The 14800-nt window shown below is 36.6% G+C and overlaps 1 protein-coding gene across 3 annotated transcripts; it reads right to left on the reverse strand.

Annotated features, from left to right (window-relative positions):
• Positions 1–233: 233 nt before the first annotated feature.
• On the reverse strand, positions 234–13214 carry adpgk (ADP-dependent glucokinase). 3 transcript variants are annotated; one of them, XM_077209969.1, is made up of 9 exons: positions 13087–13214; positions 12869–12982; positions 11254–11489; positions 8105–8330; positions 6940–7002; positions 6615–6735; positions 5220–5416; positions 4412–4510; positions 234–2457 (listed from the first exon to the last, which is right to left on the reverse strand). In XM_077209969.1, the coding sequence occupies exons 3-9, from the start codon at positions 11484–11486 to the stop codon at positions 1900–1902; spliced, it is 1497 nt and encodes a 498-aa protein (XP_077066084.1). In that variant the 5' UTR covers positions 11487–11489; positions 12869–12982; positions 13087–13214; the 3' UTR covers positions 234–1899. The 3 variants fall into 3 exon arrangements, with proteins under 3 accessions (XP_077066084.1, XP_077066083.1, XP_077066085.1); XM_077209968.1 differs by having other exon boundaries at positions 234–2460; positions 13087–13197; XM_077209970.1 differs by lacking the exon at positions 13087–13214 and having other exon boundaries at positions 234–2460; positions 12869–13013.
• Positions 13215–14800: the final 1586 nt, after the last annotated feature.

Genomic DNA, 14800 nt, shown 5'->3' on the forward strand with positions numbered 1-14800 from the left:
AAATGTTAAGCAATGAATCTCATTGGTTGCAGGATCAGCAGAGGCCAATCAGCTTGTGCCACGAGGTAGTGATGTGATTGCTTGCAGACTGCGCCCTCTAGAGTTTCATGACTCAACTAGATATTTAATCCATTTACTGCATTACCTTATAGGACCATATTGTAAAGTGTTACCAAAAAGCATTTCATTATTTTATTCTTTGTAACAGAACCACACCATAAAAAACCCTGACATTTTATAACTGGAACAGAAGTCTTTTATTTATATAAAAATATTCCATACTCAACAAGAGCTAATATTTCTACTCTTAACATATATGATTGACGTTTTACCCCGTAACTCTTAAAATACTTTGTTGCATAATCACGTGTGCAAACTAGAACCCTAAAATGTTTTATATATCTAAAAGTTGTATGAATATGAACTTTCTGTTAGTTTCTCACACCAAATTGCTGATGAAGTAAAACTTAAAACATCTCAATTTATGATATTGCCAGTTTCAAATCATACTAACATGGATGTCAAATTTAAACGCCGTGATGGATACTGTATTTAGGGGGAAGGAATGCGTAAAATTTAAGGTATTGAATTTACAATTCTTGTTGGTTGGAGAAACTAACAGCGTCAACATGGAGTGTAACAGAAATACAGTACAAAACACGAGCCAAGGCTTTTCTTCCACCTGCAGATCTGAATATCTTGCCAAAGCCTTATTCATGAAACACAAATAGATTTGTGTGTAAACTGTTCATAAAACCATTAGTGGTTCATTTACTTAGAATTGCTTTACAACACTGCTGAATGTTTCTAAAACTGTTCAAAATTTTTAGCTTTTGAACAGTTTTAGAAAAGCCTCAGGTTTGTCAAACTTTAAGGCTGATTTAAGACAGATGATCATTCACATACTGAGATTAATTAGTACGTCCATAAAAATAAAGAAAACATTAAAAATGGATGTGTCGAATGTGTGGATGGTACAACATGGCTGAAAAAACTAATAAATGACATCATTTGTATGTACATATTCATTTTGTGTGATAGGAAGCATCATAAATCACAACAGTCATTACCGCCACCGACAGTAAATGATTCACCAGAAATCAATGGCTAACATAGTATCCTGCTGACCAATGCAGACTGAATGAAAAATATTTACGACTTCTCTTATTATATACAAATGATGCTGGTACCAACGTACAAAAAACCTACAGATATATTCCCACCCTTAAGAACAATAAGATTCATTTGAGACAAGAATAATGAATGGTACTGAATATTTAAATGACATTATGTGCATTAATAATGGTCAGAATATTGTCAGGTAAGCTGGTGATCTAAACTATTAACTATTATTTCAACTCTAGATTGAACCTGGCATCATTGCTTCTACTTAATTTCATTAGGATAACTGTACATTACTTAACACAGATAAACTGTGAATCGGAGGCATTCAAGTTCTGATATTTGTGTTTAAGTATTCAGAGATGTTTAAGACTCTAAAATCATAATTTGGTTCACCTTTCAGCCGTCCCAATAGACAGAGTATGAGCTCTTCTTCTCATAGTTTAAAAAGTTAAAGAAGCAGTTCACCTAAAAAAATAAAAGTTCTTTTATAGTTCATCATTTACTCACCCTCATGTTGCTCGAAATCCATTTGACTCTCACTTACGCAAATGAAAATAATTTAGGTTTGGGTGAGGGTGAGTGAAGGATGACAGCTTTATTTTGGGTTTAAAAAAAAATGGCGTTGTTATTGCGTTCAGTGCTGTCTTTCACAATATGATTTCAGACAAAAGTAGCAACAACAAATCTCTGGAAAGAGGACAACAACACAAAAACATCCTCGTTTGATGCTCAGCGAGTCTTTTGAGAAGAGGATCTAACGACGAGGACGTTTCTTCAAAAAGAGGGGTGTGTGACCTCTGAAAACAGAAGTCCCTCGGCTGAGATGGCGTCCCCCAATCCCACAGTCCTCAGCGGCTGTTTGCACACTAGCACCGGCGTGAGATGGAAAGACACGTTCCCTCTGCGCCACACGGTGACCGGTCTGGTCGGGTCCACCGTTAGGCTCTCTCTCGGTTCTGAGAAGGAGCTGTAGAAACTCAAAGGCGCCTTGAGGATCACTTTATTAATATCCACGGTTTGCAGGCCGCAGGCTTGACTGCTCGCCACACGAGCTCCCGAAGCCACCGCTGCCTCCTGGTTCCCCCAGTGACCCTCCACCGTAGCCAGAATGTGGTACGCCAGCGTGTGGAAGTGGATCCGGGTCAGATCGGCCTCAGATTCTGGGTCCGCCCGGCCATGTTGCTCTAAGATCCAGAGCAAGATGTCGCTGACGCGGCCCACGTCGGGTATGCCGTCCCATGAAGCGAGGTCAGCGTGAGGTCCTCCTCCAGCCTGAGTCAAAAACAGCAGCTCCTGTTCGTTCAGGCCGATGGAGTTCACGATAGGAATGACCTGCTAACAGAAGAGCGCAAAGAAACCTGAATGTTGTAGATGAAAGCCTAACATATTACGTGTTCAATTTATAGAGATTTTCTTTAAAGCTGCAGTCCGTAGTTTTTCCTCTTCGTCGCCATCTCTGTTCGAAATCTGCAATTGCAGTTATATGCGGAATTATCAACTCTACGTGGGTTGTGAATCCGATGTTTTGAGCAGAATGTGCGGCTGTCATTCGGTGTGGATACGGTCATTCAGAATCACAGATTATACTTTTTGGAAGTATGACCAACATAAGAATTTTCATCGGAAAACGTTTCATCTGAACAAGTAACATCCACTTTTGTTCTGACCAACTAAGGTGAAAAAGCATTGCAGTAAATCGCGCTGATTAAATCTAACGATCGCTTATATCACGTCACACCGTGCAAATTATACTTTGTCCTCAAATTGTTAATGTTAACAACATCAGCATTGCGTGACCACATTTAATGCAGATGTTTCATTACAGATGTTTATCTGTAAATGTATATCAGATGTTTACCCTTGTTTCCGCATGGGCTGGTTGCGGTCTCTTTTTTTCTGTAGCCACTACGAAGTCTTTTGCATTTTACAACGGGTGAATCTCCAGTTGTCACTGCTGGTGATTGTCGTTTGAACCTTTCTGGATTCACCATCAAATTAATACGTTTAGTTATATCAAGCGCTGTGAGAAAAGGCGACAAATCTCCACCTCCAACATCCTCACACACAATATAGCCACTAGCCGAGACTCTTCTGTATGTGTACAGATGTGACGTAAATTATGATGTAAAGACATGCTTGAATTTCCCGTGGAAATCCACCAGTACCACTGGAGTTATAAACATTATTACAAGCTTACCGTTTTGAATCGAGCTACGGCAAGCAGAGAGTTTTGAACACCGGCTGGTTATGTACTTGCTCAAATTTATTTTGGATCATTTTTAACCAAAAAGTTACGGACTGCAGCTTTAAATGACTGACAAATACAAAACGGAGTCATGAAAAGTGGTCATTTTAAGATTATTGGTTAATACCTGTGCATAAATACATGAATAAATTAAATTATAAATATATAAATACATTTTGACGAATGAATCTCAATTACTTTTTCCAATTACTTTTCCAATAGTTAATGATAACGATTTATACACATTAAATTATAGAAATGGCACTCAGAAAGAGTAATTTTTAATATGCATTATTGTTTAAAAGTATGGGGTTGGTCTCTTCTACTCAGCAATGCTGCATTTATTTGATAAAAAATACAGTAAAATAAGTGTTTTCTATGTGAATAGTGTAAAATGTAAATTTACTCCTTTTTTCAGCATCATTACTCCAGTCTTCAGTGTCACATGATCCTTCAGAAATCATTCTAATATGATGATATGCTGCTCGAGAAACATTTCTGATTATTCATATATTAGTGGAAACTATGATAACATCGTTTTAGGATTCTTTGATGAACAAAGTTCAAAAGAACAGCATTTATCTGAAATAGAAATCTTTTGTAGCTTTATAAATGTATTTACTGCCACTTTTTGTCAATTTAATGCATCATTCCTGAATAAAAGGATTTTTTTTTTTTAATCCTTCCAAACTCTTGAATGGTAGTGTAAATAGCATAAAGTAAACATACAATGATTTGTAAAAACCCCCATAAAATTTAAATTCTCTTTTTAGATACGATTTAGAATTTTTTTAAAGCAAGGATAGTGCCATTTTCCTTGATTGGAGAGCCAAAATCAGATGAAAAAGTAGCTTTTAAAAAAAAAAATTTAATTAACAATGTAGCACTCAGTGACTTTTTAGAGTGGAACATTAGAAGGTGTTACTTTTAATATTACCATTCCTCAACACTGTTCATTGTTTTTACACCACTAACAATAATCCCGATCTTTCATACTGTATGTCTACTGAGCATTAGCATTCATTAAACCAACACAATTACCTCCTGCAGGATCCGGTTCATGTAGTCTCTGTCTGTCATGCTGGCCAGCTCAAGGTGGATGGGCACCTCGTTCCTCACATCTGAGATCGCAACCACCGCCTGCAGGAAATCAGAACACAATCACCATAAAAAACCATCTAATCAGTAAGCAGCAGCAGCGAATTGACCTAAAAATGTGACCCTGGACCACAAAACCAGTCACAAGTATAGGCACGGGTATATTTGTGGCAATAGCCAACAATACATTGTATGGGTCAAAATTATCGATTTTTATTTTATGCCAAAAATCATTAGGATATTAAGTAAAGATAATGTTCAATGAAGATATTTTGTAAATTTCCTACCTTAAATATATAAAGAAATTATTTTTGTGAGTGAATGCAGCACAAGAACGAACGTAAATGGACAACTTTAAAGGTGATTTTCGCAATGTTTAGATTTTTTTGCATCCTCAGATTCCAGAATTTCAAATAGTTTTAAATTTTCCTATCCTAAAAAAAAACATACATCAATGGAAAGCTTATTTATTCAGCTTTCAGATTATGTATAAATCTCAATAACAAAAGATTTTAACTGGTTTTGTGGTCCGGGGTCACAAATATCTCTGTTACTCTGCCAGAACAGCAAATACTACATCAATACTATATCAAAATGGCGTTGGTATATACGTACTATATTTTAATACTAGATCAAAAGTTTGGCTCATCCAATCAGGTTTTAGAATTGGAACGATTTGTTTTAAAAATATGTGGACACCAATGATTGTCTTTTTAAATCAGATGGGAATTGAGCAATTCTGGTTTCAGACCTCTTTCAGTCGTTCCTCCCAGAGATCTCGGCCCATTCCTTCCATCATATGCAGTCCGGACAGAACCACCAGATCCGGCTGGAACTCCTCCAAACTGGCCACGAACGTCTCCAGCGTGCTCATCTCCCCATTGGACACATCATGGGACAGGATGAAGCGGTTAGCCTGAGGAGCTTTCGAGGAACCCCACTGTTCACCTGTAGGGGCAGCAGAGAGGAAACACTTTTAACACTTTCATAAAGTCCCCCTGTGTTAAACAAATCAAGCTTTTAATGTTGTTTATATGTCTATGTGGTGTTTTTAATATGCCTTAAGAAAAATCATGTGTAAATTCATAAGTCAACACCATTGGTGAGTATTTTCTCCTTAAAACTGCGGTGAATCAAAGACAGTCTCAAAAACACGGTTTGAAATCGCTGCTGTTTCTGATTTGGTTTTGGTGATCAAGGGTGAGTTTTAAGGGATAAAATGATTGATTACAGGGGAACTTCAATATACACTCACTGGCCACTTTATTAGGCACATCTTGCTAGTACCGGGTTGGATCCTCTTCAGACTTCAAAACTGCCTTAATTTTTCATGGCACTGATTCAAAAAGGTGCTGGAAACCATATTTTGCTCCATATTGACATGAGAACATCACACAGCTGCTGCAGATTTGTCACTCCACATCCATGATGTGAATCTCCCATTCCAGAACATCCCAAAGATTGAGATCTGGTGACTGTGGAGGCCGTTTGAGTTTAGTGAACTCATGTTCAATGAAATCAGTTTGAGATGATTTGAGCTTTGTGACATGTGTGAGTGTTATCCTGCTGGAAGTAGCAGAAGATGAAAACCATAATGAAAACTGTGGGCATAAAGAGATGGAGATGGTCAGAAAAAATATTCAGGTAGACTGTGGACTTTAAATTATGCTCAGTTGGTACTAAAGACCCAAAGTCTTCAGCTTGAATCTGGTCATTCTCTTCAGACCTCTGACATCAACGAGGCATTTTCACAAACAGAACTGCCACTCACTGTATATTTCCTCTTTTTTGGCCCATTGATGGTTGTGTGTGGAAATCCCAGTAAATCAGCAGTTTCTGACATACTCAGACCAGCCCGTCTAACACCAACACCACCACATTCAAAATCCCCTTTCTTCCTCATTCTGATGCTCAGTTTAAACTTCAGCAGATCGTCTTGATCGTGTCTACATGCCTAACTGCATGGAGTTTCTGTCATGTGATTTGTTGATTAGATATTTGCGTTAACGAGCAGTTGGAGAGGTGTACCTAATAAAGTGGCCGGAGAGTGTATGTTTCTAGTCTTACTGTGAAAAATTCATTACAGAATATTCACTGTTTCACAGAAATAAAATAATTCGGCAATGTAATTTTGAGTGAGTCTCACCCGACTTGTACTCCAGGATCAGGTGGAACTCATCGGTCTCTTGCAGAGACTCTGGCGGGACCACGATCTGTTCATCAAGCATTTCATGAAGCTTCGGCCCCACCGGTCCACACAAGAGGACCTGAGAGAACACCGCACTCTTTAGAAAACTAGATTCAGGTGCTCATCAGGTACAAATAAGCTGATTTTGCACTCTTGAAAATAATCACAGTTATTATGGAAAGGAAATTCAGGACAATTTGACCTTTTGTCCAGTGATGCGATCAATGATTTTAGCACTAGCAGAACAGTTTGAAGCTTGCTCAGTAGCACAACAGACACTTACCACGAGTTGTGGGTTAGACGCTAGTCTCTGGCCAATCAAAGCAGCGTTTCCGCCCACATAAAGCTGCAAGAAACAAGAAAAAAAGCGCCATTTTTTAGTACATCTCAGAAATCTGGTCTCATTAAAACATACAAGATCAATCACAAGAGTATTTTATAGCAAACGATCCTGTGATGCGACTTATTAATGGATATTTTTAAAAATAAAATATGAGATTTTCTATCAAATATCAAATTAAAGTGCTTATATAATTGCCAGATATTTTATATTGTTGTAAGAAAAATATTGTTGACTTAATTTTTGTGAAAATGTGCATAATGCATATAGCCTGGTTAAAACCAGACCATTCTCAGTTGTAACTGAGTTATGGTCTGGCAAAGGGTCATAGACAAATCATTTCCAGAGGGGCGTCACCAACGGACGTCGCGGATAGACCTAAATCCAATCAGAGCGATGAAAGAGATGACGTATGCAGAGCGGCGGAGGAACATCTCCGAGTGTTGTTCTTTGCTCGGGTTTTAACTAAAAGGAAACCTTCAAATCGCTTAAAACAGACGCGATAGCTGATTCGAACGAGTGATGTTCGACGGCGGCATCCATCTTTGTAATGTAGGCTACAAAATCTGCTTCAAAATCCCAGCGCTGTCGTCATCGTGTAAAGCCCGCCCCAACGTTTCTGATTGGTGCCTCGATTTCGGCGGATTGGAAATGGGCTTGAATGAGCTCTTTGCCAGACTAACTTTCAGAGCAAATCTAAATTTGCCGGAAGTTGTCTGGGTTTTCCCAGGCTATAATGCATATGATTTGTCATGAAAATAGCCTCATGAATCAGCCTCAGTCTGCACCTATTAATTACTGTTGATTATGCAAAATTAAATTTGACACAGAAACTCAATTCCCTCTCGTGCATTCACATTAAACCATCGGATCTCTAGGGCCAGATTCATTTACAGCAGATGCCAAAATTAAAGCGGATATTATAGGACATATGCAGAATCAGATCGCACACTTTGAATTTAATCACACTAAGGCTTTAATCAGAGCAGTCAAACCTGTCGGACAATTTTTAGTGTGCTCAGACACCGGCTAATCTCGGTCCTCGGCTCGTGCCCTGAGGAAAACCATGTTATAAGGGCACCTCCTTCTGTCATAAAACACTGCACACCTGAGCGCCGGGATATTCGGCAGCCGCCCGTGCGATCCTTTGAAAAACCTCCTTATCTGAGAAGAAGCGCTCTGCAGCGGCGCCCTTCCCCATGTAGTGGATGAAGGCCTCTTTCAGGTCCTCTTTGCTGTGTAGCACCTCGTGGTCTCTGCCGGGACCCGGTTCGAGAGCCAGTGCCTGTAACAGCCCCACCCCGGACACCACCACATCCACACAGGCGTTCACCCTACAAAACAGAGCAAACAAAGGGCTGAAGAACAGATGCACATGTTCAGACCTGCGAGGACCAACTACTGTGAACAAAACATTCATTCAATGAATTAATGGAAACACTTTACAATAAGGTTTCATTAGTTAATGTATTAACTGACCATGAGCAATGCATTTGTTACTGTATTTGTAAATCTTTACCAATGTTAGTTAATAAAAAAAATCGCGTTAACTGCTAACAAATACAACTTTTGATTTTAATCATGTATTGGTAAATGTTGAAATTGACATTAACAAAGATTAATAAATGCTGTAGAAGTGCAGTTCATGTTAACTAATGAAGCTGTAAGACTGGAAAAACTGGAAGAACTGGAAGAGAGGGCAATCCTCTAAAAGAACAAAGGAAATTACCATTTGTACTCACTCTTGTACATTCGAGACGCAAATCTCACCCCAGAATCATTCTAATCTACATCTTTTACCTTGACCCCCCATTCTCCACACACTTCTTTTCCCTCATGCTGATATCAACTGAAATCCATCCAAAATATATAGGGTTTTAATATCATTTGAAATGTCTCAGTGCGACTGGTACAAATGTCTCATTCCCAAAGAAGTAAACCAGAAGGTAATAAAGCTCTTAAAGGGAAAGTTCACTTTGAAATTAATTTTTGTTATGTTGTAGCTTACCTCAAGGGTGTCTTTACCTAGGTGTCTTTATTTCCGTAGTAGTTTCAATTTTTATATTTTTAGGTCAAACCGTTCTTGTCTGTCAGTCATATAATGCAGGTCTATGGTCACCACCTCAAAGAGCATGCACAGAGAAGTCCAAATTAAACATGATTTAATGACATGTAAATGCAAGTACACATTGATGACCTAAGACACGAAACGAGCGGTTTGTGTGAGAAAACGAACAGTATTGATATCGTTTTTACCTCTTGTAACCACAGCCACGTCCAAGTGATCTGAGGGCGCGGGCGCTTCGGTCTGCGCAAGCGCCGGAAGTGATCTCTCGGATGAGTTAGCGCGAGCATACGTAATTGTTTTCTTTTTACGACGGTTTAAACATCCAGGATAAGCGCAAATTAGTACCATTTTAATTAACTGTCTTACCTACAATCTCTGTTCTGTGTAAACAATGAGTGACGTACACACACGCGAGAGATCACTACCGGTGCTTGCGCAGACCGAAGCGCCCGCGCCCTCAGATCACTTGGACGTGGCTGTGGTTACAAGAGGTAAAAACGATATAAATACTGTTCGTTTTCTCACACAAACCGCTCGTTTCGTGTCTTAGGCCATCAATGTCTACTTACATTTACATGTCATTAAATCATGTTTAATTTGGACTTCTCTGTGTATGCTCTTTTCGGTTTGACCTAAAAATATCAAAATTGAAACTACTAAGGAAACAAAGACACCTACATCTTGGATGCCCTTGAGGTAAGCTACAACATAACAAAAATTAATTTCAAAGTGAACTTTCCCTTTAAGAGTTTAGAAATATCTTGCACACAGAAGGGTGTGACTTTCAGGCAAATGGTCAGAAGGTGTTCACTCAATGCAAATTTCCACTGATAGCAAATGGTTCAATGTAAATCAACTTCGGCCCGGGTAAATCTGGGACAGTGATTAAGGTAAATTTCCACTGTGAACTCATGTTTACATTTGAAATGAAGTCTGTCTATATAATGAAATGCAACCAGAGCTCAGGGCCTTTTCTGTATCTCAGATCAGCCCGTTTCTGTACCTCATGTATTTCTTAAATGTCGGGTTAACATTTGATGTTTTGTAATGATTATCTTTGAACTGATTATGAAATTGTAACGATACATTTACCTGACATAATAAATTGTTACATTTGATTATTCTAACTGACTTCGACATTAGAGTTAAAAGGAATAGTCAAACATTCGCTCAATGATGCACGGATGCTTTAATGATGCACGGATATCATTAAAACCTTTTTCATTTATGGAGCCAGATGAAATAACGACAAGAAAATGTATTGAATTTAATCAAAAATACTTTTCCACGAGAAAAGACAACATAAAACGCAGAGACCTTCCGTGCTGGTCGGATGCCGGACTTTGGGCCAATCGAGTGCGAGTTTATAAAGTCTTATTGTAAAGTGTTACTGAATTAATAAAAAAATAATAATAATAATCAGTGAATTAATGAATGAACAAATGAGTCACAACCTATTACTAGAAAGATGGTTTATTTGTTTATGTTTAACTGAAATAATTAACAAAAAGAAAAAAGCAACTTCGTAATTATCCAACAGAACTGAATCAATCAGCCACAAGTTGTTATTGTTACCTAAAACTATCAAAAAAAATTCAGTTATTGAAATAGAATAAAGTATAAATCTTAGATGGAAAACAAATTAACTTCAACGAAAATTATAAATGTTACTTTGGCGACTAAATAAATTATAAATGTATAATTAATCATAAACAATGGTAAGATAATATTAATAATTAATGAATTCCTAATAAATATATAATTAAATATAAGATAAAGTGATATAATAAATAATCTGAAAAAAATAAGATTAAGTTGAAGTACTAAACTAAAACTGAAATAAAAATAAAACAAAATAGAAAAGTTTAGGAAAAACTAATAAAAATGCCAAAAGCATGTGACAAAATCACTAAAACTTAAACTAAAATTAAAACATATGTAGAAAAAAGTTAATTAAAAATATTAATAAATACTCTAACAGTATCTAAATAATAATATTTACTCATAAAAAAGGTTTGTTTGAACAAAGAAAGGAAAGAAAAACGACAGAACAAAATAAAAGGAAATGACAAAAAAAAAGGACACAAACAACAGAACAACTAAAGAAGTAATGGAAAAAAATCCAAAGAGGATTGATGACAATGAACAAAGAAAGTTCTGAATAAAGGAGTGTATTGCGAGTCGCTCACCCCACAGCCACTCTCCCCCAGCGTCGGGCCGGAGTCGTGATCAGGCTCTGCCAGGCGTGAGCGATGGCCTCCTCCAGCGCCGGGGGGCGGGGCTCTGAGCTGTCACTCAACTCCACCTGAGACAGCGATTGGCTGATGTAGTTCAGCACACGGGTCGGTAGCTCCGGGTCAGTGTGGAACAGATAACCCATCCCCAACGCCAACAGGGCCACCAGCACGGCCTTCCTCCACATGACCTGTGAAACACACACAATCACACACTTTCTCTTAGGGTTACCATGGTAGAAAACAAGGTTTTTGGACACATATCATGGTTATAGTTTGTTTTTAAACATGTACCATGGTAATTCAATGCTTTATTTAGACATATATCAAGATTCTTAGACATATACCATGGACATATCATGATTTTTGGACACATAACATGGTAATACCACATTTTCTGACATGTACCGTGGTAAGCAAGTTAATTTTATTTACATAGCACTTTTATATAATAGTGCTTTACAGGCTCAAAAATTAAAAGAAAATACAAATACATGTAAAATACAAAAATAAAAATGTATAAGGATTTATTAAAATTATGAAACAACATTAAATTGCAAACATTATGAAATATTATAGGAAGGACCAGACTAAAGAGATATTTAATTTAGGCATAAAACTATTTATATTTTCAGCACGTCTTACTTCTTCTGGGAATGGTTTGTTTAGATGCATACCTACCATGTTTTTAGAAATGTACCACGGTAATGCAATAGTTTATTTAGAGACATACCATGGTTTTTGAACATGTTCCATGGCAATACCATGTGTTTGGACATGTAATATGGTGATGCAAAGGTTTATTTAGAAACATACCATGAATACCATGTTTTTTTTAACATGTACCATGGTAATACCATATTTTGGTATATGTACCATGGTAATACCATGTTGTTTGGAATGGACTTTGGACATGTACCACCATGGTAATAACCATGGTACTTTGGGGATGTAGCATGATCAAACTTTGATTTTTAATATGGTAACAGTGTAGTTGCATGTTTTTTGGACATGCTGTGGTACTATCATGTTTTACAGGAAAATAAATTGGCATGTACCATGGTAATACCATGATATTTCGGACACTGAACAGGAAGTAGATTTAAGATTTACAACTGAAACCAATGCAGATCTATTTATAACATTGCAGTAACTGTGCACGCGCACATATCTCTCTCCATATATATATATAACGTTATAATCTCAAAACCGTTGGACAAGTTGATCAGATTAAAAGATGATAATTGTGCAATAACACCAGTAGCTGGCTAGTGCTAACAGCCCATTTCAGCTCATGTATGGGGCTTTAAATTAACACGACAAATAAAATCACACACCCGAGCGTGACCACATGGAACATACGAGTGGTTTAAAATTATGTTTTAGTTAAAATTACATTTCTGATAAGTAAGTAACATGTTAGATTGAAATCAATGAGCTAACTTGAGCTAGCCACATAGCAAATAAACCAGCAGTTTACACAGCATTAAACAGAATAAAACACTTTATCTTTAAGCTGATATGATCAAAACACTTTTCGACAACCCAAACAGATGGCCAGATCACTAACCTGACGGATGATAGACGAGACGAAATAGTGTGTGAGTGTGTGTGGTGAAGTTGAGTTGTGCCACCCTTCTTGGTCGAAAGTCTGTTTGTTAGCGACTAGCCGCTCCACTCTCTCCTGAGGGCAACCGATAGCAAGTTTACAGATCAAATCTCATTGAGTTCAAACAGCAAATAAAATTAAACATAGAGATAATTAATACTACATATTACAAAACTTACTTTAATTGCACTCCAAAATGTAAGTAATTGTCAGCGTTTAACCCACTAATATAATAGTGTTGTTGGCTTTTGGGAAACCTTGCAAACGTTGCAGTTAAAGCGAACCCAAGTAGCCAATCAGAAGCTCCGCCGAGCGTTGGTGACGTAACCGGAACTCCGCGTCGAGTGGATGCACTGAGGAAGGTGAAAACATCTTTGCCCGGCGCCACGTCTAAATGGTCAGAGCTCAGCATTTTTTTGTGTAACACACCTTTAGCAAATGTGTGAAGCACAACAATAAATGATGAAGTACAGATCAATGCATTTTTTTATATATTTAATTTTAATCAGCGAATACAACTTTTAAAATATATGTATTTTTATATTTATAATAGTGCTGTCCAAAGGATTATTCGCATCTAACATAAAAGTGTGTGTGTGTGTGTGTGTGTGTGTGTGCATATATATATATATATATATATATATATATATATATATATATATATATATATATATATATATATATATATATATATATATATATATATAAACACAAACGTTCATATTCGCGATTACTGGATTTGACAGCACTATTTTATAATAGGCTAATAAACTTCTTTTAAAATTAAGGAATTTGAGTTCTTTCACTTTTCAAGTGTTATACTTATATATAATATTATTATATACCTTACATATTTTTTTACATACTTTATATATTTTATACTTTAATTTTTTAAATATTACATATTTTATAATGTTCATATAATCACTTCTAAAAATGAAAAACATTTTGTTTTATTATAGTGTATAATTATATGAGTACATAATTGTATTATATTATGTTATATTATATTAAATATTATATTATATTATATTACAATTTATTTTAGTTTACAATTTCGACCGGAACAAGTGAAGTCAATGGGAAGCCCCGGTTTAGATAACCAGGTGTGTAAAATATGTATTGTATTTTCTATTTCTATTTCTTTTTCATTTCATTAATTTAATCCATACACACATTAATGTATATCTTCTGATCTACAGCATTATCTTAAGTGAGACTAATCAAAGTTTGTGTAGAGAAATTAAACCTGCTGTCAATAGAGGCAATTACAAGTAAAGCATGACAAGGCCGCCCCAAAACAATATATATATATATTGTGAACCCCAGAGAAACAAACTCATTTAACTGATATGGATTTTAGATGTGTGGATGGCAATGCAGCAGTTTATAAAACAAACGAGAACACAGTCAGCAAATACTAACACTATTACATCAGTTTATTTCAGAGGAGTTCACTACAGTGCTGGATCTGCTCATCGGCATTTCTTTGGTTATTTAGACACAAAGAAATGTCATACTTTTAGGGCATTTTACTATGGTAATACACTGTTGTTTGTAGCATAAACATGTACGAGTTATCATGTTGATCAGCAGGTGGCGCTATTTCTCCTCCTGTGAATTAAAGATCAAAGGAGCTGATAATGTTTAATTGACTTTTATTCCTCATGACATGTCATGAATAGACTTTGACTGGATTTTTGGATATAAACAGCTATTGCTCGACATATGACTTACAATTAACGTTAAACAATGGCAATAATACGTACTATGATCAATAAAAATCTTATTGAGTGTCTGCTGGCAGGTTGGGTTTTGGGTTAGTTGAAATAAAATTAGGAGGTATTCATTCATAACACCAAATTATCTCTGATAACACACACAATGTAAATC

Source organism: Siphateles boraxobius, unplaced genomic scaffold (genome assembly GCF_051911475.1).
Source record: "Siphateles boraxobius isolate OS27281-9 unplaced genomic scaffold, OSU_SipBor_1 65, whole genome shotgun sequence".
Lineage (NCBI taxonomy): Eukaryota > Metazoa > Chordata > Actinopteri > Cypriniformes > Leuciscidae > Siphateles > Siphateles boraxobius.